The sequence below is a fragment of the Rhinopithecus roxellana genome, chromosome 9, assembly GCF_007565055.1.
Source record: "Rhinopithecus roxellana isolate Shanxi Qingling chromosome 9, ASM756505v1, whole genome shotgun sequence".
Lineage (NCBI taxonomy): Eukaryota > Metazoa > Chordata > Mammalia > Primates > Cercopithecidae > Rhinopithecus > Rhinopithecus roxellana.
Window position 1 is genome coordinate 12,208,926 of NC_044557.1, and position 26,470 is coordinate 12,235,395.

Below are 26,470 nucleotides of genomic sequence, written 5' to 3' on the forward strand. Positions count from 1 at the left end.
TACTCCCCTCGAGAGGGCCTGGATTTAGGGTCCTTAGATGAGTGGATTAAAAACTGATTAGACACAACCAGAGGTAGAATTTGAAGATTAGAAAGTAGGTATGTGGGAATAAACAGATTTAAGTGTGGTAATGAGACATGGAGACTACAATGGAAAGGTCTAGTGTCTATCCAGTAGGAGTTCCAGAAAGGCAGGTAGGAAAGAGTGAGCTAAAGGAAACGTTTGAAAAGGTAATGATAGAATTATCCAGAAATAAAAAAGTCACACAATTTCAGAATGAGAATTATATTGATTCCAAAATAGGATTTAAAAAATAAATCTGTACTCTTCATTGTGATCACAACATTGAAAGTCAGAGACAAAAATCTTTCATTCACAAGTAATTTGCAGATTACCTTCAAATGTGCAGCAATTATACTTGCGGTAAACTTTACATCAGACAGAAGACAATGAAATATATTTAGGGTGTTAAGGAAAAATAACTGATTTCCTTCAATTTTACATCCAGCTAAATTATCTGACGTGGTAAAATAAAAGCATTTTTAGGCAAAGAATAGAGCTTTATTCAGGAATATTTGCTGAAAGAACTACAAATAGATGTGTTTCAGTAAGTAAGAATTTGATCCAATAAGAAAGATGTGATTTGCCAAAAGCAAATTTGAACAAAGAAAGTTTTAAACATGTTGATAAATATGAATAAGCTTAGATTACTAAATTAAGGATTGAACAACTTTAAAGTAAGAAAAAAGTAGAATGTTAAACAATATTAATAGAAGAGTTATAAGGAGAGAGAACATAGTTAAATTATTTTACACGCCTCATTTTTTAGGTGGAGAGTGATACTGTGAATTCTGTTAAGTCAAGAGTGTATATTAACAATTAAGATGAAATACTAACAAATAGAAAGATCCTTCCATACTAGGAGAAGAAAAAAAGTGGATAAAGAAAACTGGATCAATACATAAAATGGAAGCAGGGATGGATTAAAGACAGAGAAAAGGCTTGGGAAAGAGAAAATATAAAATAACTCATCAGAAATAAATTTAAACACATTAGTAAAAATAATAAATAGTCTATTGGAAGACATAATATTGAATTTTAAAATCCAGCTATATGCTATTTATAAGAGGTGTATCTGAAACATTATGACACTGAGAGGTGGAAGGTCGATAGGTAAACAAATATGTCAACTAAGTTATACTGATCAAGATAAGGACGATATAAGAATATTATAGTGTAATCGCATATCATTAGATCACACTTAATGATAAAATTGTAATTCACCTGAATTTAAAATTCATGAACATTTATATACCTAACAAAATAGCTGCTGAAGAATAAAACAAGATTGAGAGAATTATAAGGATATATTTACATAAATCCAATTATAGCAAGACGTTTTAATACTGCTTTCCCAGAAAGATTAGGAACAAAAATTAGTAACAATATCTAAACATAGCTTAGAACACTGATGATATGAATTATATACAAAAATAAACCATACTATCTTTTCAAGCAGTTATAGAACACTTATCAACATTGATCACAAAAGACACAAAGACACAAAATCTCAACTCATAGCTAAGAATCAATTTCTTAAAAATCCCTTTCTTTTATTATAATTTAAACAAATTTTAGAAAACAGCCATTTGTCAAGATAATTTTAGAGATTCTTTACACTTCTCAGTAGGAAAATGAAATGATTACCAGCACTTAATAGGTAGTTTTAGAATAACTGAATAGATTCAAAGATGAAAGAAACCTTCCAGGCTGAAGAAAGAATAATTAAAAGCTCAGAAAGAAAATAAATGAAGGTTAGTTTCAGGAAAGTGTGTAGAGCACATTTGTAAGAATTAAGGTTTTACCTTGGGGAGAAATAGAAAAAGATTGCATAATCATGGCAAAACTAATGACTTGGGCTTTCAGTTTACAAACTTTGAGACCCATTAGAAGATGTTGAGCAAGACAATGACTTTATCAAAGAGATGTAAAAACCAACCAGACTTTTCTATTTCTTTTTCAACTTTTATTGTAGATTCTGGGGGTACAAGTGCAGGCTTGTTACAAAGGTATACTACATGATGCTGAGATTTGGAATATGACTGAACCGTCACCCAAGAAGTGAGCATAGTAACAAATACATAGTTTTTCAATGCTTATCTCCCTCCCTACCTCTCCATCATGTATTCCCCAGTGTCTAATGTTCCCATTTTTATGTCCATATGTACCCAATATTTTAGCTCTCACTTACAAGTGAGAATATTTGTAAGTTTGTAAAAACAAACAGTATTTGTTTGTTGTCATTGTTGTTCCTGCATTAGTTCACTTAGGATAATGGCGTTCAACTGCATTCAGATTGTTGCAAAGGACATGATTCCATTATTTTTATGGCTGCATAGTATTCCAAGGTGTGTATGTAGTACATTTTCTTTATCTAATCCACCATTGATAGGAATCTATGTTGATTCTATGTTTTTGCTATTGCGTATAGCGCTGTAATTAACATATGGACACATGGGTTGTTTTGGTAGAAAGATTTATTATTCTTTTGGTATCCAGTAATGGGGTTGCTGTGTTGGATGGTAGCTCAACTTTTACTTCTTTGAGAAGTCTTCAAACTGCTCTCCACAGTGGCTGAACTAATCTACATTTCCAACAGTGTGGAAGCATTAGCTTTTCTCTGCAGCCCCAACAAGACCTGTTATTTTTTGACTTTTTAATGAAAGCCATTCTGACGGGTGCTAGATGGCATCTTATTGTGGTTTTGATTTGCATTTATCCGATGATTAGTGATAATGAGCATTTTTTTCATAAGTTTGCTAGTCGCCTGTATGCCTTCCTGTGAGAAGTGTCTGTTCTTGTACTTTGCCTACTTATTAATAGGGTTATTTGTGTTTTGTTTGTTGATTTGTTTAAGTTCCTTGTAGATTCTGGATATTAGGCTTTCGTCAGATGTGTAGTTTGTGGATACTTTCTCCAGACTGTAAGTTGTCTGTTTACTCTGTTGATAGTTTATCTTGCTGTGCAGAAGCTCTTTAGTTTAATTAGGTCTCACTTGTCAATTTTTGTTTTCATTGCAATTGCTTTGAGGACTTAGCCATAAATTCTTTGCCAAGACTGATGTTGAGAAGGATATTTCTTTGGTTTTCTTCTAAAATTTTTACAGTTTGAGGTCTTATATTTAAGTCTTTAATCCATCCTGAGTTGATTTTTGTATATGGAGATATATAGGGGTCTCGTTTCATCTTTCTGCATATGGATAGCCAGTTCTCCCAGCACCATTTATTGAATAGGGAATCCTTTTCCATTGCTTAGTTTTGTTGACTTTGTTGAAGATCAGATGGCTGTAGGGGTGCAGTTTTATTTCTGGGTTCTCTATTCTGTTCTGTTTGTCTATGTTTCTGTGTTTGTACTAGCACTATGTTTTGTTTAGTGTAGCCTTATAGAATAGCTTGATGTCGGATAATGTGATATTTCCAGCTTTGTTCTTTTTGCTTAGAATTGCTTTGGCTAGTCAGGCTCTTTTTCTGTTTTGTATGAATTTTAGAATAGTTTTTTTTCTAAATCTGTGAAAAATGGCATTGATGCTTCGATAGGAATAGTATTGAATTTGTAAATTGCCTTGGGCAGTATGGCCATTTGAACAATACTGATTCTTCCAATTTGTGAGCATAAAATGCTTTTTTATTTATTGGTGTCATCTGTGGTTTCTTTCAACCATGTTTTGTAGTTTTCCTTATAGCAATATTTCACTTACTTGGTTAGATATATTTCTAGATATTTTTTCTTTTTGTGACTATAGTAAGTGGGATTACATATTTGATGTGGCTCTCAGCTTGAACATTATTGGTGTACAGAAATGCTACTATTTTTTATACATTGATTTTGTATCCTGAAAATTTACTGAAGTCCTTTATCAGTTCTAGGAGGCTTTGGTGGCAGGTTTAGAGTTTTCAAGGTATAGAATCATATTATCAGTAAACAGAGATAGTTTGACTTTTTCTTCTAATGGATGTCATTTATTTCTTTCTCTTACCTGATTGCTCTGGCTAGGACTTCCAGTGCTATATTGAATAGGAGTGGACATTCTTGTTTTGTTTTGCTTCTCAAGGGGAATGCTTCCAGCTTTTGCCCATTCAGTATGATATTGGCTGTGGGTTTGTAACTGATGGCTCTTACTATTTTGAGGTGTGTTCCTTTGATGCCTAGTTTGTTGAGTTTTTTTTTTTTTTTTAATCATGAAGGAGGGTTAGATTTTATAGAAAGTTTTCTCCGGATCTACTGAGATGACCATACAATTTTTAAAAATTCTGTTTACGTGGTGAATGACACGTATTGATTTGCATATGTTGAACCAACTTTATATCTCAGGAATAAAGCCTACTTGGTTGTGGTAAATTAACTTTCTGATGTACTGCCGGCTTCAGTTTGCTAGCATTTTGTTGAGGATTTTGGGATTTATGTTCATCAGGGATGCTGGCCCACGGTTTCCTTTTTTGTTGTGTCTCTGCCAGATTTTAGTGTCAGGGTGATATTCACTTCATAGAATGAGCTAGGGAGGATCCTTCTTCCTTGAGTTTTTGGAATAGATTCAGTAGAATTGGTACAAGCTCTTCTTTGTATGTCAGGTAAAATTTGGCTGTGACTCCTTCTAGTCCAAGTCTTTTTTGATTGATTCATAGGATTTTTATTACTGATTCAATTTCAGAACTCATTATTATTATTACACTTTACTTTCTGGGATGCATGTGCAGAACGTGCAGGTTTGTTACATAGGTATACATGTGCCTTGGTGGTTTGCTGCACCCATTAACCCGTCATCTACATTAGGTATTTCCCCTAATGCTATCCCTCCCCTAGCTCCCCACCCCACGACTGGCCCTGGTGTGTGATGTTCCTCTCCCTTTGCCCATGGGTCAGAACTCATTATTCACCTGTTCAGGGTTTCAGTTTCTTCCTGGTTTAAGAGATGATTCAAATAAGCACAATCAGAAATGACAAAGATGATACTACAACAGTTTGAAATTTAGGATTAAGTTGTTTAATTTCTTTTTTCCTTTGTTAATCTAGCTAATGTTCTATCAATCCTGTTCATCCTTTCAAATAACCAACTTTTGGTTTCATTGATCTTTTGTATGGATTTTGTGTCTCAGTTTCATATAGTTCTGCTCTGAATTTGGTTATTTCATTTTTTAAAATTGATTTCTTAAAAAATTAGAAATGGGGTGTCAGTCTGTCACCCACGCTAAATTGGCTAAATTGTAATGGTGCAATCATGGCTTACTGCAGCCTTGACCTCCCAGGCTCAAGCAATCATTCCATCTCAGGCTCCTGAGTAGCTGAGACTACAGGCACATGCCAATATACCCAACTAATATTTTCATTTTTTGTAGATATAGGGTCTTTCTACATTTGCCTAGGCTGGTCTCAAACTCCTGGCCTCAAAAAGTCCTCCTGCCTCAGCCTCCCAAAGTGCTGGGGTTATAGGCATGAACCACTGTGTGCCCGGCCAGTTATATCTTTTCTTCTGCTTCACTTTGGGGTTATTCTAGTTTTTTTTTTTTTTTTTTTTTTTTTTTTTTTTTTTTTTTTGTTCCTCTAGATTGTTAATTTGAGATCTTTCTTAACTTGCTCATGTAGGCGTTTAGCTTTATAAATTCTCCTCTTAACATTGCTTTCGCTGCATTCCAGAGATTTTGGTATGTTATGTTTCTATTTTAATGAATTTCAAAGAATTTTTTGATTTCTGTTTTAATTTTGTTGTTTACTCAAAAGTCATTCAAGATTAAGTTGTTTAATTTCCATATTTTGAGAGGTATTCTTGATATTCACTTTTATTTTTATTACATTGTGTCTGAGTGTATGGTTGGTATGATTTTGATGTTTTTGCATTTATTGAAACTTGCTTTATGGCTAAGTATGTGATCATCTTCCATGTACAGATGAGAAGAATGTATATTCTGTTATTATTGGACAAAGTGTTCTGTAGCTATCAAGTCTAGTTGGTCAACTGTCAAATTTAAGTTCAGAATTTCTTTGCCTTCTTGTTGAATTGAACTCATTATCATTATGTAATGCCCTTATTTGTCTTTTTATTTATAGTTGATGGTTTAAAGTCTGTTTTATCTTATATAAGAATAACAACCTCCTACCCTTTTTTGTTTTCCAATTGCATGACAGATCTTTCTCCATCCTTTTACTTTGAGCCTTTGTGTGTCATTACATGTGAGATGAGTCTGTTGAAGACAGCAAAAGTTTGGGTCTTTTTAAAAATCCAACTTGCAACCCTGTGCCTTTTCATGGCCATTTAGACTATTTACATTCAAGGTTAATATTGATATGTGATGTTTTGATCTTGTTGTTTAGCTGATTGTTTGGCAGTCTTGATTGTGTAGTTGCATTATAGGGTCTATCTATGGGGTATGTACTTAAATATGTCTTGGTGGTAGTAGGCATCATTCTTTTGTTTCCATGTTTAGGACTCCCTTAAGGTCCTCTTATAAGGCTTTTCTAGTGGTAACCAGTTCTCTTAACATTTGCTTGTCTGGGAAGAATTTTATTTATCCTTCACTTATAAAGTATAGTTTGGCTGGGTATGGAATTCTTGATTGGAATTTCTTTTCTTTAAGCATATTGACAATAGGTCCCCAATCTCTTCTGGCTTGCAAGGCTTCTGCAGACAAGTCTGCTGTTAGCCCTATGGGGCTCCCTTTGTAAGAAATCTAACCTTTTTTTCTAGCTTCCCTTAAGGTTTTTTTTTTTTTTTTTTCATGTTAACCTCACAGAATCTGATGACTGTGTGTCTCGGGGTCATCTTGTATAATATCTCACAGGGATTCTCTGAATTTCTTGAATTTGCATGCTGATGTCTCTAGCAATACTGGGGAAATTTTTGTGGACTATATTCTCAAATGTATTTTCCTAGTTGTTTACTCTTCTTCATTTTCCCTCAGGAATGCCAATGAATTGTAGGTTTGTTCTCCTTATGTAATCCCATATTTCTCAGATATTTTATTCCTTCTTTTTAGTTCTTTTTTCTCTCTTTTTGTCTGACTTGGTTGATTCAAACAACCAGTTTTTGAGCTCTGAGATTCTTTCCTCTGCTTGGTCTGTTCTGTTTTTAATGCTTCTAACTGTATTATGAAATTCCTTTAGTGACTTTTTCAATTCCAGAAGTTCAGTTTGGTTCCTTCTTAAAATGTCTACATTATCTTTCAACTATTGGATCATTTTATTGGCTTCCTTGGATTAGGTTTCAACTTTCTCCTTATCTTATTGAGCTTCCTTGCCATCCAGATTCTGAACTGTATGTCTGTCACTTTAACCATTTCAATCTGGTTAGGATCCATGGCTGGCGAGTCAGTGCAGTCATTTGGAAGTAATAAGATGCTCTGACTTTTTTAATTGCCAGAGTTCTTCCACTCATTCTTACTCATTCGAGGGGGCTGGTGTTTCTTTATCTCTTTGAAGTTGCTGTCATTTGTATGGGGCTTTTTTGTTTTTATGTTCTTTATTTCCCTTGAGGTCTTGACTGTGGTGTATGTTGAATATAGTTGAATGACTTTGCTTCTGTGTGCTTTCCGAATATCAAGGCTCTGTGTGGGTACTTAATTTGTGGCTAGATTTTTGCATTGTGTTTCATGGGTGATACGTGCTAAAAGAATTTTTGTTTGGTGGTGTATTTCAGGCTGCAACTCAGTAGATGATGCTTAAGAGTAAGGGCTGACACACAGACTCTTCCTCAGCTGTGCACTTCTTTTCTATTTCAGCTTGTTCTTGTTTGCTGCAGTGCTCTGGGGTGGGAGAGACAGGGAGTGAGAGATATATTTCCTTGCCAAGTCTATTCCTGGGCCTTGTGGGACCCCCTCCGATCACGATGCACCTACATTTTCTTAGACCCAGAGGGGCCCTGACAGGCTGTGCTATTCTCACTCTTAGGGGAAACCTGAGCCGAAAGATAGGGAGACTCACAACTCCCTAGTGACCCACTGGTCCTCTGTGCTTTGTGATAGTCTATCGGTGGTGTTTGTGTAGGAGGTCAAGGGCAGAGGACCCCAGGCACGGTGGAGTTGTTTTGGCTATGCAGTTGGTGTAGTGCCCACAGCTTGGGGTTTTTTGCCCAGCAGATGGCTGCGGGGACTGCCCAGGTTGTGCTTCCTTGACTAGGTCTCCTGTTGGCTGCCTTATAGCTTACTCGATCCGCTGGGTTTGTCCCAAGCCTTCTGCACCCAGATGGCTGGGCTGTCAGTTGTTTCAGGCCATGGAGTTCCCTCAGGCAGAGGCTGTGGCTAGCAGAAAGGCCACATCCTTCCCATACTAGCCCCGTGGCAGGGAGGCACACCCAGCTCCTGTACCAGAACACAAATCTGCATCTCACTCTTCGCAGTGTTCTGAGATTGGGGGTTCCTCCCCTGATCAATCTCTGGTCACAGATCTCAGCTTGATATCCTTCAACTGTGTGCCTGGACCCTCGGGGGCTGGGATTGAGCCTGTGGTTTTGTCCTTTAGCCCCCTGGGGTCAAGCACTGGCTGTACTGGGGAGGCTGTAGTGCTCTCAGGCTGCTGGCAAAGCACTTAGGCTGGGCAGTGGAGGCTGTGTTGTATGCATGCTCTTATGGGACCAGCTAGGCTGGGTCCTTGGGAGGTCCAGAGACAAGGGGGCATGCAGATCAGATTGGCCCCAGTCCTGTAGGAAAGGCAGCCCTGCTGCATCCCAACCTAGCAGTCAACAGGGGCTAGAGTGACTCAGAGCAAAGTGGAGAGCCTGGGGGCATGGGCACCTATGGTCACATTTTGCTGGAGTTGCCCCATGTGTAAAACCTGGGCTCCATGCAGGCTCAAGCTCTGTCGCTGCCTTCCCCTACCAATTTAAATGTTTATGAGGATCATGGGATCTCTTGCAGCTAGGATCCCAGAGGTCCATGGCGGGGGTGTGGTGCCCTGCAGTTCCTTCACTCACCTGTTCCTTAGGACCTGATCAGGATGAGGAATGGGTCTTCTTGGCACTTGGCAACTCTGTGCAGGCTTCCCAGCTTCCACCCTATTCAGCTTCAGTGTCTGTGTTTCCCCTCTAGCAATCATCAGTGCTTTCCCTCAAAAGATCTGTTTAAAGTGTGATGGCTTTTTCAATATTTTGGCTTCTCCTGGTGGGAGAAGGGCTTCCTGGCTGCATCTAGTTGGCTGTCTTCCACACTTTTCTTAATGTTGAGGTTTAGCTATGGAAATTTAGGCCATTCTAGATAAATTCAAATTCTAAACATGGTAAATATGATTGATAGTTCTGGTAGATTATAAGCAAACTTTACAACTATACTATAATTTGTGGTTGATGGTGGTTTTCTATGTGGAGTATTTTTTTTTTTTTTTTTTTTTTTTTTTTTTTTTTTTTTTTTTTGAGACAGAGTCTCACTCTTTTGCCCAGGCTAGAGTTCAGTGGCACAATTATAGTTCACTGCAGGCTTGAACTTCTGAGCTCAAGCAATCCTCCTGCCTCAGCCTCCAAGTAGCTGGAACTACAGGCCTATGCCACCACATCTGGATAATTTTTAGATTTTTTTTAGAGACAGGGTCTCACTATGTTGCCCAGGCTGGTCTCAAGCTCCCGGCCTCCAGCAGTCCTCCCACCTCAGCCTCCCATCATGCTGGCATCACAGGTGTGAGTCATTGTGTGTGTCCATAGAAGATGGTTTTAATTTGTGTGGTGATAACTTATTTATCTATATTTCTGGTATCTAGCTACAACACCTAGTTCTTAGAAAGCACTTAACAAATGATTGTTGTAATGAAACACCTTAATAGAAGTTATTTGTATGTCTTCATTAAATCAAATATGTTTATGTATACATTTTCAAAGAAAATAGAATATATTCACATATATTCTACCTCTGCAAACCTTTGTGTTTTTACATATGATTGCTATTTGCATCAAACTGACAATGTGAAAGGAGTATACTGAAACATGAAGACTTTGATTTGTTGGGAAGGAACATCATGATTCATGAGCAAACAAGGTTTATGAGCATAATGAAGAGGTTATGAACAAAGAGGGAAATTACTAGGAAAAGGAATGATGCATTTTGAATTTATGGCTGTAATGTGCTACTGCCTGTTTTATATAATTTTTAACATAATGAATCTTGGTGAATTCTATTGCATTGTGTAGCCAGATGATAGATAGCACATACACATCTGGTAGCCTTTGAAATTTTGGGCTGCAAAGTTTTGGCACAAAATTCCAGGAACTTAAATCATCTGAAAAAGGTGATTTCATCATTTGTCATATTCCTTTGCAAGTAGTCTTATTTGGGTTCAGTGTTAGATAATCTTAAAATTGCATTTAAAATAATTCAATTGCTTAATACTAAATGAGCCTCTTGAATTGGGCACTTTAAGAAAAAATATTATTTCTTGAACTCCCGACCTCAGGCAATCTGCCTGCCTTGGCCTCCCAAAGTGCTGGGATTACAGGTGTGAGGTACTGCCCCCGGCCTTGAAAAAACATTCTTTCTGATGTTCGTTCCATGCTACTTATACTAAGAAACTTCACAGGTGATATGGATAGGAGCATCCAGTTTCTCCTTTTCTTGCCTTTGTCTTGCATTGTTGGCTATCCAAAAGCAGGCCTGCTTTTTATGAAACTTATCTGTTCAAAAATGACAACTCAAATTTCTTATTTGGCTAATTGGTACTTTTTCTTCACATTGGGCTTTTCTCACCCAATGGCTAAAGAAGATCAGATTGTCTCCATCTTTCCTGCCTTCACTCTGTGATTCCACTCTACAACATAAAAGTGAAATATGGCCATTATCTCTTTCTTATCTTTCATGACAAAAATGGTTAGATAAGAATGATGATTTCTTCATCTCTTTAACAAGCTTTGCTGTTTTTACCTATTTGGGAATAGATTGTTATTCTTCAGTGTGGGTACATTTTGAAATTTGTGGGAAAATGTTTACCTGGCTTTATAAAACAAATATACAAATTAGAGGGAGAACTATGGGATTCTCCTACTGGACTTTTTTTTCTCTGTGAATGATATTTTTGTGGATGACACCTAGCTGGTGTTTAATAAATATGCATTGAGTGATGAAGATGGAGGAGAGTAGATTTCCTTTATCTATGCCTAACACGTTCATTAGTACTAAGCATACACATGTGAAGATCTATATACCTTCTCATACATAATCATTAAATATTTTAAAGAAAAAAATCTTGGCCAGAAAAAAATCTGTAAAAATTTCTAACGTATGTTTCTGTGTCAGTAGCTTTGCATTTATTGCTAAAAATAATTCATGCAGGCACTCCCTTTCTTGTGGTTATTGATGTAATATGGTGTTGCACATCTGAACCTACTTGCACTCAATGGATTATGCACTTAATTGATAAATGGGAATTTTCTAGTGTATCCAAATGGTTCAAGTTAGAGAAAGGGGCCTGATATTCAACAACTGGGTAGGTAGGTATGTTATTTACTGCTCAGTCATATAATTCTACTTGGCTTTGAGCCCGTGCTGGTTTGAATAGGAATATTTGTTTTACACTTTAACAAAATATGAACGAATACTGAATGACTCATGGAAGGAGGTAAAAAGATTACACATTACCATCTGGTGATTTCTTTTCTGAAAAATGGGCATTCAGATGTATAAAAATGTGCTGAAGTGTCTGTCATATGGGAGTGCTTGCTTCAGTGTCTAAATTCATGCCACTCAGGAAGACAGAACATCTCAACCCCATTTCCCTCTATCAAATGTTGACTCACAGTCTTTGTGCAGGGTATAATCTTGAAATAGGAAGCAGATAACTAGGATTTAAAGTGAAATAATTAAAAGTTTTCAGATAAAATAAATTAAACAAATTGGGTAGACATGAAACATAGCTATATAGTATTATATTTTCAGTCTTGTTAAGAGTTTTAAACATGAATGGGATTAAATAATATACATGTATAACATATATTTCCAGTCATTCATTGGATGTGGAAGATGATACTCGACTTAATATGTTTGATGATGGCACACTCATGATCCAAAACACCAGAGAGTCAGACCAAGGTGTCTATCAGTGCATGGCCAGAAATTCCGCTGGGGAAGCCAAGACACAGAGTGCCATGCTCAGATACTCCAGTCGTCCAGGTAAAACTATTATTTTCTGGTTCTATCAATTATTTGCACTGGAAAATGACATAATATTGCTGCTTTAGAGTATATAATGCTTCAAAGTGAAGCTATTTCCATTGGCTGTGATTTTTCTAATTTCGTTTTAGAGAAACTTGAAATTTTCCTCTTGAAGTTTATTTTAATTTCCTGCCTTAGTTCCTTGCTGGTACAGCATATTGTGGTTCCAAGACTTTTCTATTCTCCTTTTGATTCCCCATCCGGCTATCCAGCATCCTTATGCAGAGTGAACCAGTGTTATCTAGGCAGGAATATTACTCTTTTCAGAAATTCATTCAATCATTCATTCATCAAGAATTCATCCAACACATATTTATTGAATGCCCACTGAGCTAGCTGTTGAAGATTGCATGGTTATCAACCACGTTCCTTATTTAACCTTCCAGGGGCTTTGCCTTGTCATAATTTCAGTGGCTTATATAAACCGGATGTAATGACTGCAACAAATTTTCATTAATAGCATGTTGACATGATGGAAATACATTGTCTCTCACCTTACTGAGCCTATCATATATTAGATGATAGCCATAATTCAAGAAATAAGCTTTATGATGTGTAAGGAGAGGGAAGAGAAGCATAAAGGACAGTTGTGTGCTGGTAAATGTTAGTAAATTGACTCTGAGGAGCAGGGAGTCCTGACTTGCAGCATTTGTCAGTATCTGTTGTATAAATAATCTCACCATGGCCAGTTCCTAGTTACCAAAATGATATCACTGAATGTGGAGTTTGGAAGAGATGCACAGAAGTTTATCATAATATAGCATTTCTAGTGTGCAGACACAGTGGGCATAATAACCCTGAGACCAAAGATAATAATAAAATGTAAAAAATAGGGATGAATTTGTTAGTTTTGATGTCAATAAAATTTATTTGATTGTAAGTTTATGTAATTAAAATTTTAAGAATGACTTTGTGTAGCAATCAGTTTGCAGAATACTGAAAATTTGACAACTGGCCCTCCAGAGCCAGTTCCAGCCCATCTCAGTGGAGGGGAGCACTTAGAGCAGCAGCCTTGGAGGATTGCATTCATTCAAGTCTTCCCAAGAGCAATGACCTTTCAGTTGAAAGAAACAAGTGGGAGAGAGCCAGAGAAGTAGGGTTGAAGCACCATTTTAGGAGAAAAGACAGCATAGGGAAGACAGAGCAAGGCACATTCAAGAGATGATCGTGGAGCATAGAGAGGAGAGGCTGGGAATGACATGAGATTTGGTGAGGTGTAAAGTGGTGTCAGATCACTCAGATTACTCATGACGCTACACTGAGTTGATCAAAATTAGATTTTTCTTTTAGAAAAACGATGCTGGCGGCAGTTCAGAGAACAAACAGGAGGGCATGGTAAGATAGGCATGTCAGGATGAGGAAGTCAGCAGTAGCAATTGCCACAGGGCAGAAGAGAGCTGGTGGCGGCATGGATAGGGCAGTGGCAAAGTGAATGGAGGAAACTGCAGGAATCAAGAGGTTTTCCAGGAAAAAAAGTCACTTGAGTTACCGATTGATTGAATATGATACTTCCTCACATAGTTCCCAAGTAATTTCTTTAAAAAATGTTTGTAGAGACAAGGTCTCACTCTGTCACCCAGGCTGGAGTGCAGTGGCATGATCATAGCTCACTGCGGACTCAAACTCCTGTCCTTAAGCGATCCTCCTGCTTAGGCCTCCCAAAGTGCTGGGATTACACCAAGTAATTTCTAATTGAAACACGACTGTCTCCTTCCAAAGCCTCCTTCCCTTCTGCCTCTAGGTCAAGTCTGACCCCGCACCCAGGAGCATTTGTAAAAAATTATTATTATTATACTTTAAGTTCAAGGGAACATGTGCACAACATGCAGGCTTGTTACATATGTATGCATGTGCCATGTTGTTGTACTGCGCCCATTAACTCGTCATTTACATTAGGTATATCTCCCAATGCTATCCATCCCCACTCCCCCCTCCCCACAATAGGACCCGGTGTGTGATGTTCCTCTTTCTGTGTCCAAGTGATCTCATTGTTAAATTCCACCTATGAGTGAGAACATGTGGTGTTTGGTTTTCTGTTCTTGCGATAGTTTGCTGAGAATGATGGCTTCTAGCTGCATCCATGTCCCTACAAAGGACACGAACTCATCATTTTTTTATGGCTGCATAATATTCCATGGTGTATATGTGCCACATTTTCTTCATCCAGTGTGTCACTGATGGACATTTGGGTTGATTCCAAGTCTTTGCTATTGTGAAGAGTGCTGCAATAAACATACATGTGCATGTGTCTTTATAGCAGCATGATTTATAAACCTTTGGGTATATACCCAGTAATGGGATGGCTGGGTCAAATGGTATTTCTAGTTCTAGATCCTTGAGCAATTGCCACACTGTTTTCCACAATGGTTGAACTAGTTTACAGTTCCACCAACAGTGTAAAAGTGTTCCTATTTCTCCACATCCTCTCCAGTGCCTGTTGTTTCCTGATTTTTTAATGATTGCCATTCTAACTGGTGTGAGATGGTATCTCATTGTGGTTTTGATTTGCATTTCTCTGATGGCCAGTGATGATGAGCATTTTTTCATGTGTCTGTTGGCTGCATACATGCCTTGTTTTGAGAAGTGTCTGCTCATATCCTTTGCCCACTTTTTGATGGGGTTGTTTTTTCTTGTAAATTTGTTTGAGTTCTTTGTAGGTTCTGGATATTAGCCCTCTGTCAGATGAGTAGATTGCAAAATTTTTCTCCCATTCTGTAGGTTGCCTGTTCACTCTGATGGTAGTTTCTTTTGCTGTGCAGAAGCTCTTTAGTTTAATTAGATCCCATTTGTCAATTTTGGCATTTGTTGCCATTGCTTTTGGTGTTTTAGACATGAAGTCCTTGCCCATGTCTATGTCCTGATTGGTATTACCTATGTTTTCTTCTAGGGTTTTTATGCTTTTAGGTCTAACAGTTAAGTCTCTAATCCATCTTGAATTAATTTTTGTATAAGGAGTAAGGAAAGGATCCAGTTTCAGCTTTCTACTTACGGCTAGCCAATTGTTGCAGCACCATTTATTAAATAGGGAATCCTTTCCCCACTTCTTGTTTTTGTCAGGTTTGTCAAAGATCAGATGACTTGAGATGTGTGGTATTATTTCTGAGGGCTATGTTCTGTTCCATTGGTCTGTATCTGTTTTGGTACCAGTACCATGCTGTTTTGGTTACTGTAGCCTTGTAGTATAGTTTGAAGTCAGGTAGCGTGATGCCTCCAGCTTTGTTCTTTTGGCTTAGGATTGTCTTGGCAATGCATGGTCTTTTTTGATTCCATATGAACTTAAAAGTAGTATTTTTCCAATTCTGTGAAGAAAGCCATTGGTAACTTAATGGGGATGGAATTACCTTGGGCAGTATGGCCATTTTCACAATACTGATTCTTCCTATCCATGAGCATGGTACGTTCTTCCATTTGTTTGTGTTCTCTTTTATTTCACTGAGCAGTGGTTTGTAGTTCTCCTTGAAGAGGTCCTTTACATCCCTTGTAAGTTGGATTCCTAGGTATTTTATTCTCTTTGAAGCTATTGTGAATGGGAGTTCATTCATGATTTGGCTCTCTGTTTGTCTGTTACTGGTGTATAAGAATGCCTGTGATTTTTGCCCATTGATTTGTATCCTGAGACTTAGTTGCTTATCAGCTTAAGGAGATTTTGGGCTGAGAGAATGTGGTTTTCTAAATATACAATCATGTCATCTGCAAACAGGGAGAATTTGACTTCTTCTTTTCCTAACTGAATACCTTTATTTCTTTCTCTCGCCTGATGGCCCTAGCCAGAACTTCCAACACTGTGTTGAATAGGAGTGGTGAGAGAGGGCATCTTGTCTTGTGCCAGTTTTCAAGGGGAATGCTTCCAGTTTTTGCCCATTCAGTATGATATTGGCTGTGGGTTTGTCATAAATAGCTCTTATTATTTTGAGATATGTTCCATCAATATCGAATTTATTGAGAGTTTTTAGCAAGACGGGCTGTTGAATTTTGTCAAAGGCCTTTTCCGCATCTATTGAGATAATCATGTGGTTTTTGTCTTTGGTTCTGTTTATATGGTGGATTACGTTTATTGATTTGTATATGTTGAACCAGCCTTGCAGCTCAGGGATGAAGCCCACTTGATCATGGTGGATAAGCTTTTTGATGTGCTGCTGGATTCAGTTTGCCAGTATTTTATTGAGGATTTTTGCATCGATGTTCATCAGGGATATTGGTCTAAAATTGTCTTTTTTTGTTGTGTCTCTGCCAGGCTTTGGTATCAGGATGATGTTGGCCTCATAAAATGAGTTAGGGAGGATTCCCTCTTTTGCTAGTCATTGAAATAGTTTCAGAAGGAATGGTACCAGCTCCTCCTTTTACCTCTGGTAGAATTCAGCTGTGAATCCGTCTGGTCCTGGAATTTTTTTTGGTTGGTAAGCCATTAATTATTGTCTCAATTTTATTTCTACTTTGAGGAGATTATTTCCTCTTGATCCTTTCCTAATGTCCTCAATTCTCTTTTTAAATCTCATTTGCCTGCCTAAAATGTGGTGTTCCTTATAGCGCTGTCCTCCCCTCCCTTTCTGTAGTCCCTTGTGCCCTAATCAGTTTTTTCCTCTTCCATCTGAGCTCTTCCCAGACCTTCAGCTTTCATACTTCATGTAAAATTTATAGTCTCTATTGCTGAGATCCTTCCTGAGCTTTCAATGAACGTTGCCAGGACTTTCTTTTTATCTTCACATGTAAATCTTTACATTTCTTAAACACATTTGCCCACACAAACCCACAGCATCCTGTGTTTGCTATCTCTATTGATATCATTACTCTCCTCCAGTAACCTCCGATTCACCCTTGAGTGCTACTCCTTCTTCCACAATTCTCTAAAAATTTAGTTCTAAGATGCATCAGATTATCTCCTTTTCCGGTTCTACTGCTACTGACTTACTTCAGAACATTTATTTCAATTATTATAATAGCTTTCCCTATACTTTCCCTTACCTCATGCCAGAATGTTCTCCTATCACATTTACATCTAACTCTGAGACAGTTCTTTCCAGAGCATGCTGTGGTTTTATGGATGATGTATTCTGTCCTCTGTTCGTGCAGCTAGAGTAGGAGCACACAAGGAGGAGTGCTTTTGTTCATCTCTGTATCTTTCCAACATCCGGCATGTTACTAATGTACATAAGACATTCACTATTGTTAGGAATTAAATTAAACATTTATTGTTGAATTGGATTAATTTAATTTATTTCCATTCTCCTGAGTATGTTCATCTCAGGAATGGAGGAGCCCCTTTCCCAAACTTAGACTCAATCATTAGGCATTTTTAACACCTTATCAAGTATTTAATTTTTGCTTGAGATGCTCAGAAAGAGAATCTCCTATGAATTTGTAAGACTGGAACTCCTTACATGAAAATCTAAATTTTCTATTTACATGGATACTTGATGAATCAATTTATAATACGTTTAACTGAAAGTAACTGAAAGCTTGGCTAGATATTGCTTAAATGCATAGCATCTATGTGTGTGTGTTTGTGTGTGTGTATGTGTATTTTAATTTGTATGCCACAAGTAGGAGAGGGGTAGTCTGTCACAGAGCTGCCACATTACCCCAATGAGCCAATAATATACTTCTTTCTGCTTTTTGATCTGCTTTGCACATAGGTTTCTTTATTCCTCATAATTTTCACCTCTTAATCACAAAGTGGCTCCTGTAACCCAAATGCATTCCTGCCCGAATTCCAGGTAGCAAACAGGAGGAAGAAATGACTACTTAGACTTAGCACTTTTATTTATTCCCAGTAACATGTGCCTAAATTGTGTTTAAAAAAAATGTGAGTATTCTTAAGAGGGAATGTTTAACCATTTAGCCCCTAAAATAAGGAATATGTATTGTGTAGGTGCTTTGCAGTATCTATAATACATCATGATATCAAGGCAAGCAATCTTTTTTAAAAAGTATGTATTCACAGCAAATCCACATTTCATTATTTTAGATTTAATTCTCTGGGAATTCAATGTATATATGTAATATTTTAGTTTAAAGGCATTTTGAAAATGACAATAATCTTAAAACCGCAATGCAGAATAAATACATCTTCCTAACTCCTACTTGCTGGATTTTGTTTTGTTCTCCCTTTACTATCAGTCAAACCAGCCTTTGTAATCCAGCCCCAGGACACAGAGGTTTTAATTGGCACCAGCACAACTTTGGAATGTATGGCCACAGGCCACCCACACCCCCATATCACTTGGACCAGGGACAATGGATTGGAGCTGGATGGATCCAGGCACGTGGCAACGTCCAGTGGACTTTACTTACAGAACATCACACAATGGGATCACGGTCGATTTACCTGTCATGCTAGCAATAGCTATGGCTCTGTTCAGGCTGCAGCAAACATAATTGTACAAGGTATGGGAGCAGAAGGTCATGATTGAAATGTTCCTCTCGCCACACTCAGAAAATTATTTTTCAACTTAAATAACATCATGTACATCAGTGGAGAGATATTTTTATTTGCCAATTATTTCTTGACACAATAAAACTTTCAAAGCTAATCTGTTTCAAGTTAAAAGTTTTTTTTTTTCTTTCCTACTTCAATCTTTATCCAAAGGTCAGAATCAACCATTAGCAACAAAAGAGATGGAGTCATTAATCTGGAAGGAACCTGTCAAGAAATATTTGTGCTTCAGAATATTTTACAGATACAGGAAAGACAGTACAGATATGAAAGTGAAAAGGCTGTGCCCTGTGTTCATAGTCACTTACCAAACTGTCTACTCAACAGAGCTTGAGGACATGTTGAAGGCTCCTGCAAGGCCAGGCTGTTTAACAACAGCAATAATAAAACTATTCTGAATCGAGAAATTAATTTATAAGCATGGGCATGCAATCGTGTTATAAAGAAGGCACATTCTTCTTTGTACTTTAGTTCTCAGCCTGGGGTGGCCCCTTGCTTTCTGGTGTGTGTGCGTGCATGTGTTTGTGTGTGTGTGTGGATGTGTTTGTGTGCGTGTGTGTGTGTGCATGTGTGCTTGCATGCCATCCTCCTGTAGGGTTAGAGTTTAATAAACAGCATAATATAAGTGCTATTGGAGTCATACCAAAAGTCCTGTTCTTTCTAAAACAGTTTTTCATCAGTTGACGAGAGTACGGTAATTCACATTAAGGGCTTCCTGATGTCATGAATATTTTGATTGAGTTTAGTTTCATTATTTTAAGATTTGCATGGGATGTTGTCTACCAAAACACTGAACCTTGTAAAACTTAGAACAGAGAAAAATGGAAGTGGCCAGCCTAGTGCAGTGCCTGAGTTGGGAGGACTTCAGAACCCCAAGAGTGATCTTGGCCTCCATAAAGCACAAGGCTTCCTCTAGCCTAGGCTTCCTGCATTCAGAGAATGTTTTTTAATTTGAACTGCTTAGCATCAACTCCTTAAGTAGCAATAGATCAATACTTTCTTGCTCCTATTTACATGTCTCAGGAAAAAAAATTGTGTTTTTCCCTAGAACTGCTAATATCCTGAAAATACTTTCCTTCCTCTAATAAGAAGGTGCAGAAATGAAATATTTTCTTGGGGGAAATTACTTTTAAAGGACCCAGACATTATTTTAAAACTTTTAATATGTTGAGATTGAAAAATGCTTTCAAAGACATTGTGTTTGTGTTTTGTTTTGCTTACATCATTTTGTGTTCAATGTCTGTTTTTTAGAAACCTAATGCCTGATCACTTTCACACGCTAGTGGTTGCCTGTATTCGACACTGTACTGGGCTTTTGTTTCTCAGCTTTTCCCATGTACTTCCTTCCTATGTTTCTGTCTGCTCATCTGCGTCAGTCAACGCTTAACAGAACTCTGGTAACATTTACCATCCTGCCTATTTCTTATACCGCAATATGCTAATGATTTCTTGTTGCCAGTGAGTTTGCACTGAAATGGCCATCTGCTTGTCCTTTGTTATTTGTGACCATGTACTTGTGTCACTTTTGGATCTGTGTGTCCAGATGTTTAATTGATTTCAAAAAGATCCGTTAATCATTCTATGCATGTATTTAAAAGGCTGATTTTATTTGCCTAGTCATAGATTAAACATTTTAAGAGCTATCCTTTTGTGTCATTTTAACAGGACCCATGTTCTTGATCTTTTAATGTCTATTAAAACTGAAATCACAGTTAACTACAGATAAACTTCCTTTTTCAGACTGACTGGAACAAATATAAATAATAAATAAAACGACACAAAAAAGCTTCAATGAAAGATATGAATCACAATGTGGACACATAGGAAAAAAGGCCTATGGTTATCAGCAATGTAAATCAAAATGCTTTATGTGTGAGGCAGCACCTTAATGAGTAGCCAGAATCTTAGATTTTAATAAAATAGCAAAACACTTCATCTCAGCATGTGCTATTTCAGCACTGGAGGTGGGTCTCAGAAGGCCATCATTTTAAATGGAAAGCCCAAAGACGTCAGCTTCATCATTCCTGTCTAATTATTCCACCTTCTCTGCCTGCTTTGGTGATGTTCATAATTTCTTCATCGACCTAGCAAGCTGCTCATTTTATTGTTAGAAACAAATGTAAACTGACTATTTTCTTAAATGTTTTCTATACTTTGCTAAGATGTGGATCTTGGATTCTGTTAAAAGTGAGAACACGTGAAGCTTAAAAATTCTTTTCACACAGACTTGGCTAACTGTGAACTTTAACTATTATTAAAGTTATTATTAAATGTTAATATTTTTAATAATTAAAATAAAATACAATTTTATTATTTTAATAATTATTAAAGTTAGCATTTTTCAAAAGTTGAAATCAAATTTCCCAACCCTAGAACCAGGACTACATTATTTCTTTTAACTACAATCATCTTTTGTTATATAGCTCTTTTACTGTGTCATGAATCTGTTTTTTAATGTAGAAATATTTTTGTTCTTTTTAAGTTGTTCTTAGTAATTTTGGGAGTTAGTGTAATGTTCTGGAAAGAACATCAGGCTGGGGGTTGAGCGGCCCAGATTCTCTACTATCTTTTCTACTTATTAGCTCTGACTGAGAGAAATTCAATCCTCCCTCCCACAGTCTGAATTTTCTCATCTGTGCAGTGAGGAGCCTGAGATTGCTGATTTGTGGGCTGTTTTCCAGCTTGACTCTTCTAGAACTCTATTACAAATAGCTTGCAGGCATTCCTGAGGGTTTCCATGAATTTGTGTGACTTGGAAATTTATCTTATACCATAGTTATTTAGTCCAGCACCTTACCTAGAATCGATGATGACTTTAAAAAACTCTTTAGTACCTGCACACAGTATGAAACTTGCAACAAATACACTTTGCCAAATATTATTTACTTTGTCATGTTTCTTGTATTTCCAGATGCAGGTGCAAGAAAGGGGGTAGGAGGAATTGTGCAAAAATCTAACAAGGCAGAGAAATGATTTGTCAGGTTGTCAAAGGCATTTGAACCAGAGTGACTCCATCTTGAATGGGGGCTGGGTAAAATGAGGATGAGACCTGCTGGCCTGGATTCCTAGCAAGTTTGGCATTCTTAGTCACAGGATGAGATAGGAGGTTGGCACAATATACAGGGCACAAAGACTCTGCTGATAAAACAAGACACAGTAAAGGAGCTGGCAAAAAACCTGCCGAAACCAAGATGGCAATGACAGTGACCCCTGGTTGTTCTCACTGCTCATTATATGCTAATTATAATGCATTAGCATGTTATAAGACACTCATACCAGCACCAGGACAGTTTACAAATGCCATGGCAATGTCAGGAAGTTACCTCTTATGATCTAAAGTGGGGAGGAACTCTAAGTTCTGGGAATTGCTCACCCCTTTCCTGGAAAACTCGTAAATAATCCACCCCATGTTTAGCACATAATCGAGAAATAACTGTACGTATACTCAGCCGAGCAGCCTATACTGCTTCTCTGCCTGTGAAGTAGCCATTCTTTATTCCTTTACTTTCCTAATAAACCTGCTTTCACTTTACTCTATGGATTTGCCTCATATTCTGTCTTGCACAAAGTCCAAGAACCCTCTTTTGGGGTCTGTATTGGGACTCCTTTCCAGTTACAAAATCAATTGCGAAAGTTCTTTTGATCACTTAGGCATTACTGGGGATCATTGTGCTCTTCTTAAATGGCCACATTGATTTTTTTTTTTAATTCAATCAAAGAGTCACGGACAGAATCCCTTTTCAGGAATGGTATATGCAATTATTAGCTATTTCTTATTTATCTAAAATCAATAATACAAAATCTGAATATTTGGAACTCTGAATTTTGACATTAATGTGACTTTTTCAAAAGTTTAATTTCAAGTGTTGTAGGAACATTCATCTTAAGGAGCTTATTTTTCTTTCTGAAATCGAAAAATCAACTCGTTTCAAATTTTATTGTGCATGTGAAAATTTGTAGAAAATGGTTTTGTTAATAGTTTAAAGTATGATTTGTAGCTTTAAATATGTTTTTCACATCTAGTAAAATGATAACCAATATGATTTAATCATGGGAAACAGCTGCCATAAGATTTAGAAATAGTTTCTTCTCCTTGGCTACTGCTGTTCTGCTTTGCAGACCAGATGTGTGTATTTCTGGCTTCCTTGTAAACAGGCACAAACATACAGAAGCATCTCCACCCTCTCTATAACCTTGTTCATATATAATTGGAAACAAATTCTGATCACACGACATATTTGAACACATTTTCTTTTTTCTATTGGCACTGAAAATTTGTAAAATAATTTTCAATTTTGATATATGTTTCATTCTCTTTAGCTCCTCCACAATTTACAGTAGCCCCCAAGGATCAAGTGGTGCTGGAAGAGCATGCTGTAGAGTGGCTCTGTGAAGCTGACGGCAACCCACCTCCTGTAATTATCTGGACAAAAACAGGTATTAGAATATCTACAAGTAATTGTGGGGAAAAATAAACGCCTTCTTTTGTGGAGAGTAAAAAACATGGTTTAAATTAATTATCGAAGGTATATCATGGACATGAAAAAATTACACAGAAAGTAATCTTTGATGTAAAAATAACATCATAATTTTTGTGGGTTTTGCGTTTTGGCATTTGAGTGTGTGGGCTTCCTGAGATCATCCCTTGTTGGACTCGGCTTCCTGATTTTTAAAATAAAATTATTGGAAAGCGTACAGTTTTTGTTTTTGTTTTTTGTTTTTGAGACAGAGTCTCGCTCTGTTGCCCAGGCTGGAGTGCAGTGGAGCGATCTTGGCTCACTGCAGACTCCGCCCCCAGGGTTCACGCCATTCTCCTGCCTCAAACTGTAGCTGGGAAGACAGGCGCCCACCACCACGCCCGGCTACTTTTTTTGTATTTTTAATAGAGACGGTGTTTCACTGTGTTAGCCAGGATGGTCTTGATCTCCTGATCTCGTGATCTGCCCGCCTCAGCCTCCCAAAGCGCTAGGATTACAGGAGTGAGCCACTGCGCCCGGCCGCAAGAGTAGCAGTTTTAAACATTTCTTTTTAGTGGGAGAATTTTCTTCTAGTACAAAATGAAATCATAAGTGAAATGAAATCCGAGGTGAAGCCGCAAAAAAGAGCTGCTGTTCCTGAAGTGTGGGTGGGTGGGGCGGGGCCTGGCAAGGATCTAACCCCCTGTGCCCCACCAAGGGGCCAGACACTTCCAGGGAACCTGGGCACATAACAGAACAGGATTGACAATTGGCTGGATGAGAGCTTGTCTAAGATTCCTCCGGGCTTGGAAATCCTACTTTCCATATTAGTTAAGGTACTAAATAAAATTCAAAATACATCTACATTCATGAATTTCTTTTATTAATTTTTTTGCTTTGTTCTCTATACGATTAGTTGATAGGAGGTAGATGTTGGAACCATAAAGCCTTGGTTCACATCTCCACTCCTCCTCTATTTGCTTGTCATGTGACCTTGGGGAAATGTGTTAACTGCTGTTTTCCAGACTCCTTTTTGCAATGTTGGGAGTGATGATGTTTCCTACATCATAGGGTGGTTGTGGTGATTGATTTGAATAATTTATACTCTTCAACATTTAGAACAGTTGATGGCACAGTGTGTGTATGCTCAATAGGGTTAGCTATTCCTTTTTCCATCTATAACAAGACATTCATTAAGACACAAGTTTTCACTAATCTAGTTGAAAATGATAATCTGATTTAATTGTTAATGACCATAAGAATAAAGTGTTAAGAAGGATTCAGAAGCTCATATAAGCTCAGAAGTGAAAAGTACAATGGCCTCTGGTTGTCTGTGTAGAGTAACAGCATGAATGTCACAAAATCACCATTTTCAATATGCTGCCTCTGCATTTTAAACGTATTTCAATCACGTTGTTGTGTTCCAAATATTGCATACACATGATAGACAATTGTCACGAAGATAACTGAAAATCTAATTTAAGAATCAGATTGGTTTTGAAATTTGCTTTCTGATTATAGTAAGGCTGAGGGGCACAAACATGAAGGCTAAAAATTCATTAGGAGGCTGGGCTGTTCTGATGACAGATGAGAATGCAGTGGCAGATGTTCCAGGACAAGCGGCATGGGGATGCTGTGTTTCTGGAGTTGCAATGCTAGGGCAGAACCCTCACAGTACACCCTAGCACCAAGGATTTCCTAAAAGACAGGCCTCACCCTTTACCCAAGACAGCCAGCAGCTCCGGCTTTCAGTGCTCTGGGCCATGTAGAATACTTTCTTTACCTCTTTTTGCAGGAGGGCAGCTCCCTGTGGAAGGCCGGCATACAGTTCTCTCCTCTGGTACTTTGAGAATTGACCATGCAGCACAGCATGATCAAGGCCAATATGAATGTCAAGCAGTCAGTTCATTGGGGGTGAAAAAAGTGTCTGTGCAGCTGACTGTAAAACCCAAAGGTAATATATACTGTGATTCATATTTGCATTCTGAAGTATGCACCTCTCTCTCTCTCTATATATGTGTGTGTATATATATATACATATATATATATATAGTCATAGGACCTAAGAAATGCAAATTTGATATCTTCTTCCAATCAGTCTTTTATATAACTTCATTTCTTAGAATTCTATTTCATTCATACTAATTATGATTATGTTTTCCTTAAAAATGCCATTTCAGGTTTTCTTACAAAATTTTTTACCATTACTATGATTACTTAGTCCTACCTGCCTAGACTATCTTACAAAAGAATGCAGCTTCTCAGGTCTGACGGACTGAATCTCACTCTGACACTGAAGTATGTTTTATGCTCAGTGGTATTAGGAATACAGTAAAGACACTGCCTTCAGACTCTTCATGTGACAACTGTACTTAGGTTTATCCTACATAATATATATTGTGGAATGAGATTGTGTTATTCATCCATAATTTATTGTCAACTGAGATGTAAAAAGGGAAAAAAATTCAAGATCTGAATTTTTAAAGATAATTCCAATATAAAAATGAAAAATGGTTGTTATTAATTACTATTGAAATTTTTTCTTAGTTTCTGGCTTATGGTGAAATGATGGAACTTAATTACAAAATGCACAGCACCTAAACTGCATTTTCAGCACTGCTGTACATTTCAATATAATTTCCTGAGTCTCTCCACAATTTGCTACAATTTGTTCTGACGCAGTAGATCTCAATTCAGAGGTAACATATGTTGATGAGAGCAGAGGGGAAGGAAAAGCAAAGCTCTGCTGCATGCATCAATGTAGGTGTGAGAAGAAGCCTTGGGAATGCTGACATGTTCATGATGCCTGAACACAGATGAAACCCTACACGGAGCTACTGTCTACATATGGTCTGTTAGCAATTACTTTCCCCTTGTATTTTAGACATATTAAACTTTTTTTTTTTTAAAGGAAGTTGAGGTTCTATGAGAGGGAAAAAGGATTGTAGGGAAGACGTGCAAATAGCAACTCAAACGAGTGGGAAGATTTGAAAACACAATTGTGGAAAGGTGTCAAGCTATGATGTGCCCTGGCAAACCTTTCTGTCTAAGAGGAAATAACAAAAGCGAGTGTGCAGAATGTTTCAAACTACTTTTGAATTGGTGTTCAACTAAAATCCAAAAATTAGGTGGTATTTACATTGTATGTTTTAAAATGGGACTAATAGTAAGTCCACACATATTATTAAAACCAAATATGAAGTAAGGACATCAAATAGCCTCATCTTGATTTTTCCCCACTGCCAAATCCTTTCACTTGACTTGCTCCTGTTGATGCTTTAGATCTCAATCTAGAAGCCACTTCATTTCCCTAAGGAGCCTTCCTCAACTCTCTAAGACCACTCTAAGTTGCCCCTGTTGAAATTAGTATTAGAATACACCATTTAATCTAGGAGTTGGCATAT

At 37.4% G+C, this 26,470-nt stretch overlaps 1 protein-coding gene across 1 annotated transcript in view; it reads left to right on the top strand.

The window, feature by feature from the left end:
* PXDNL (peroxidasin like) overlaps window positions 1-26,470 on the top strand; it is a 513,952-nt gene that overhangs the window by 352,866 nt on the left and 134,616 nt on the right. The window contains exons 9-12 of the mRNA XM_030937395.1: window positions 11,965-12,134; window positions 18,294-18,560; window positions 22,930-23,046; window positions 24,862-25,020. Of these exons, the coding sequence (XP_030793255.1) occupies window positions 11,965-12,134; window positions 18,294-18,560; window positions 22,930-23,046; window positions 24,862-25,020 (713 nt within the window). The remainder of the gene's footprint in view (window positions 1-11,964; window positions 12,135-18,293; window positions 18,561-22,929; window positions 23,047-24,861; window positions 25,021-26,470) is intronic.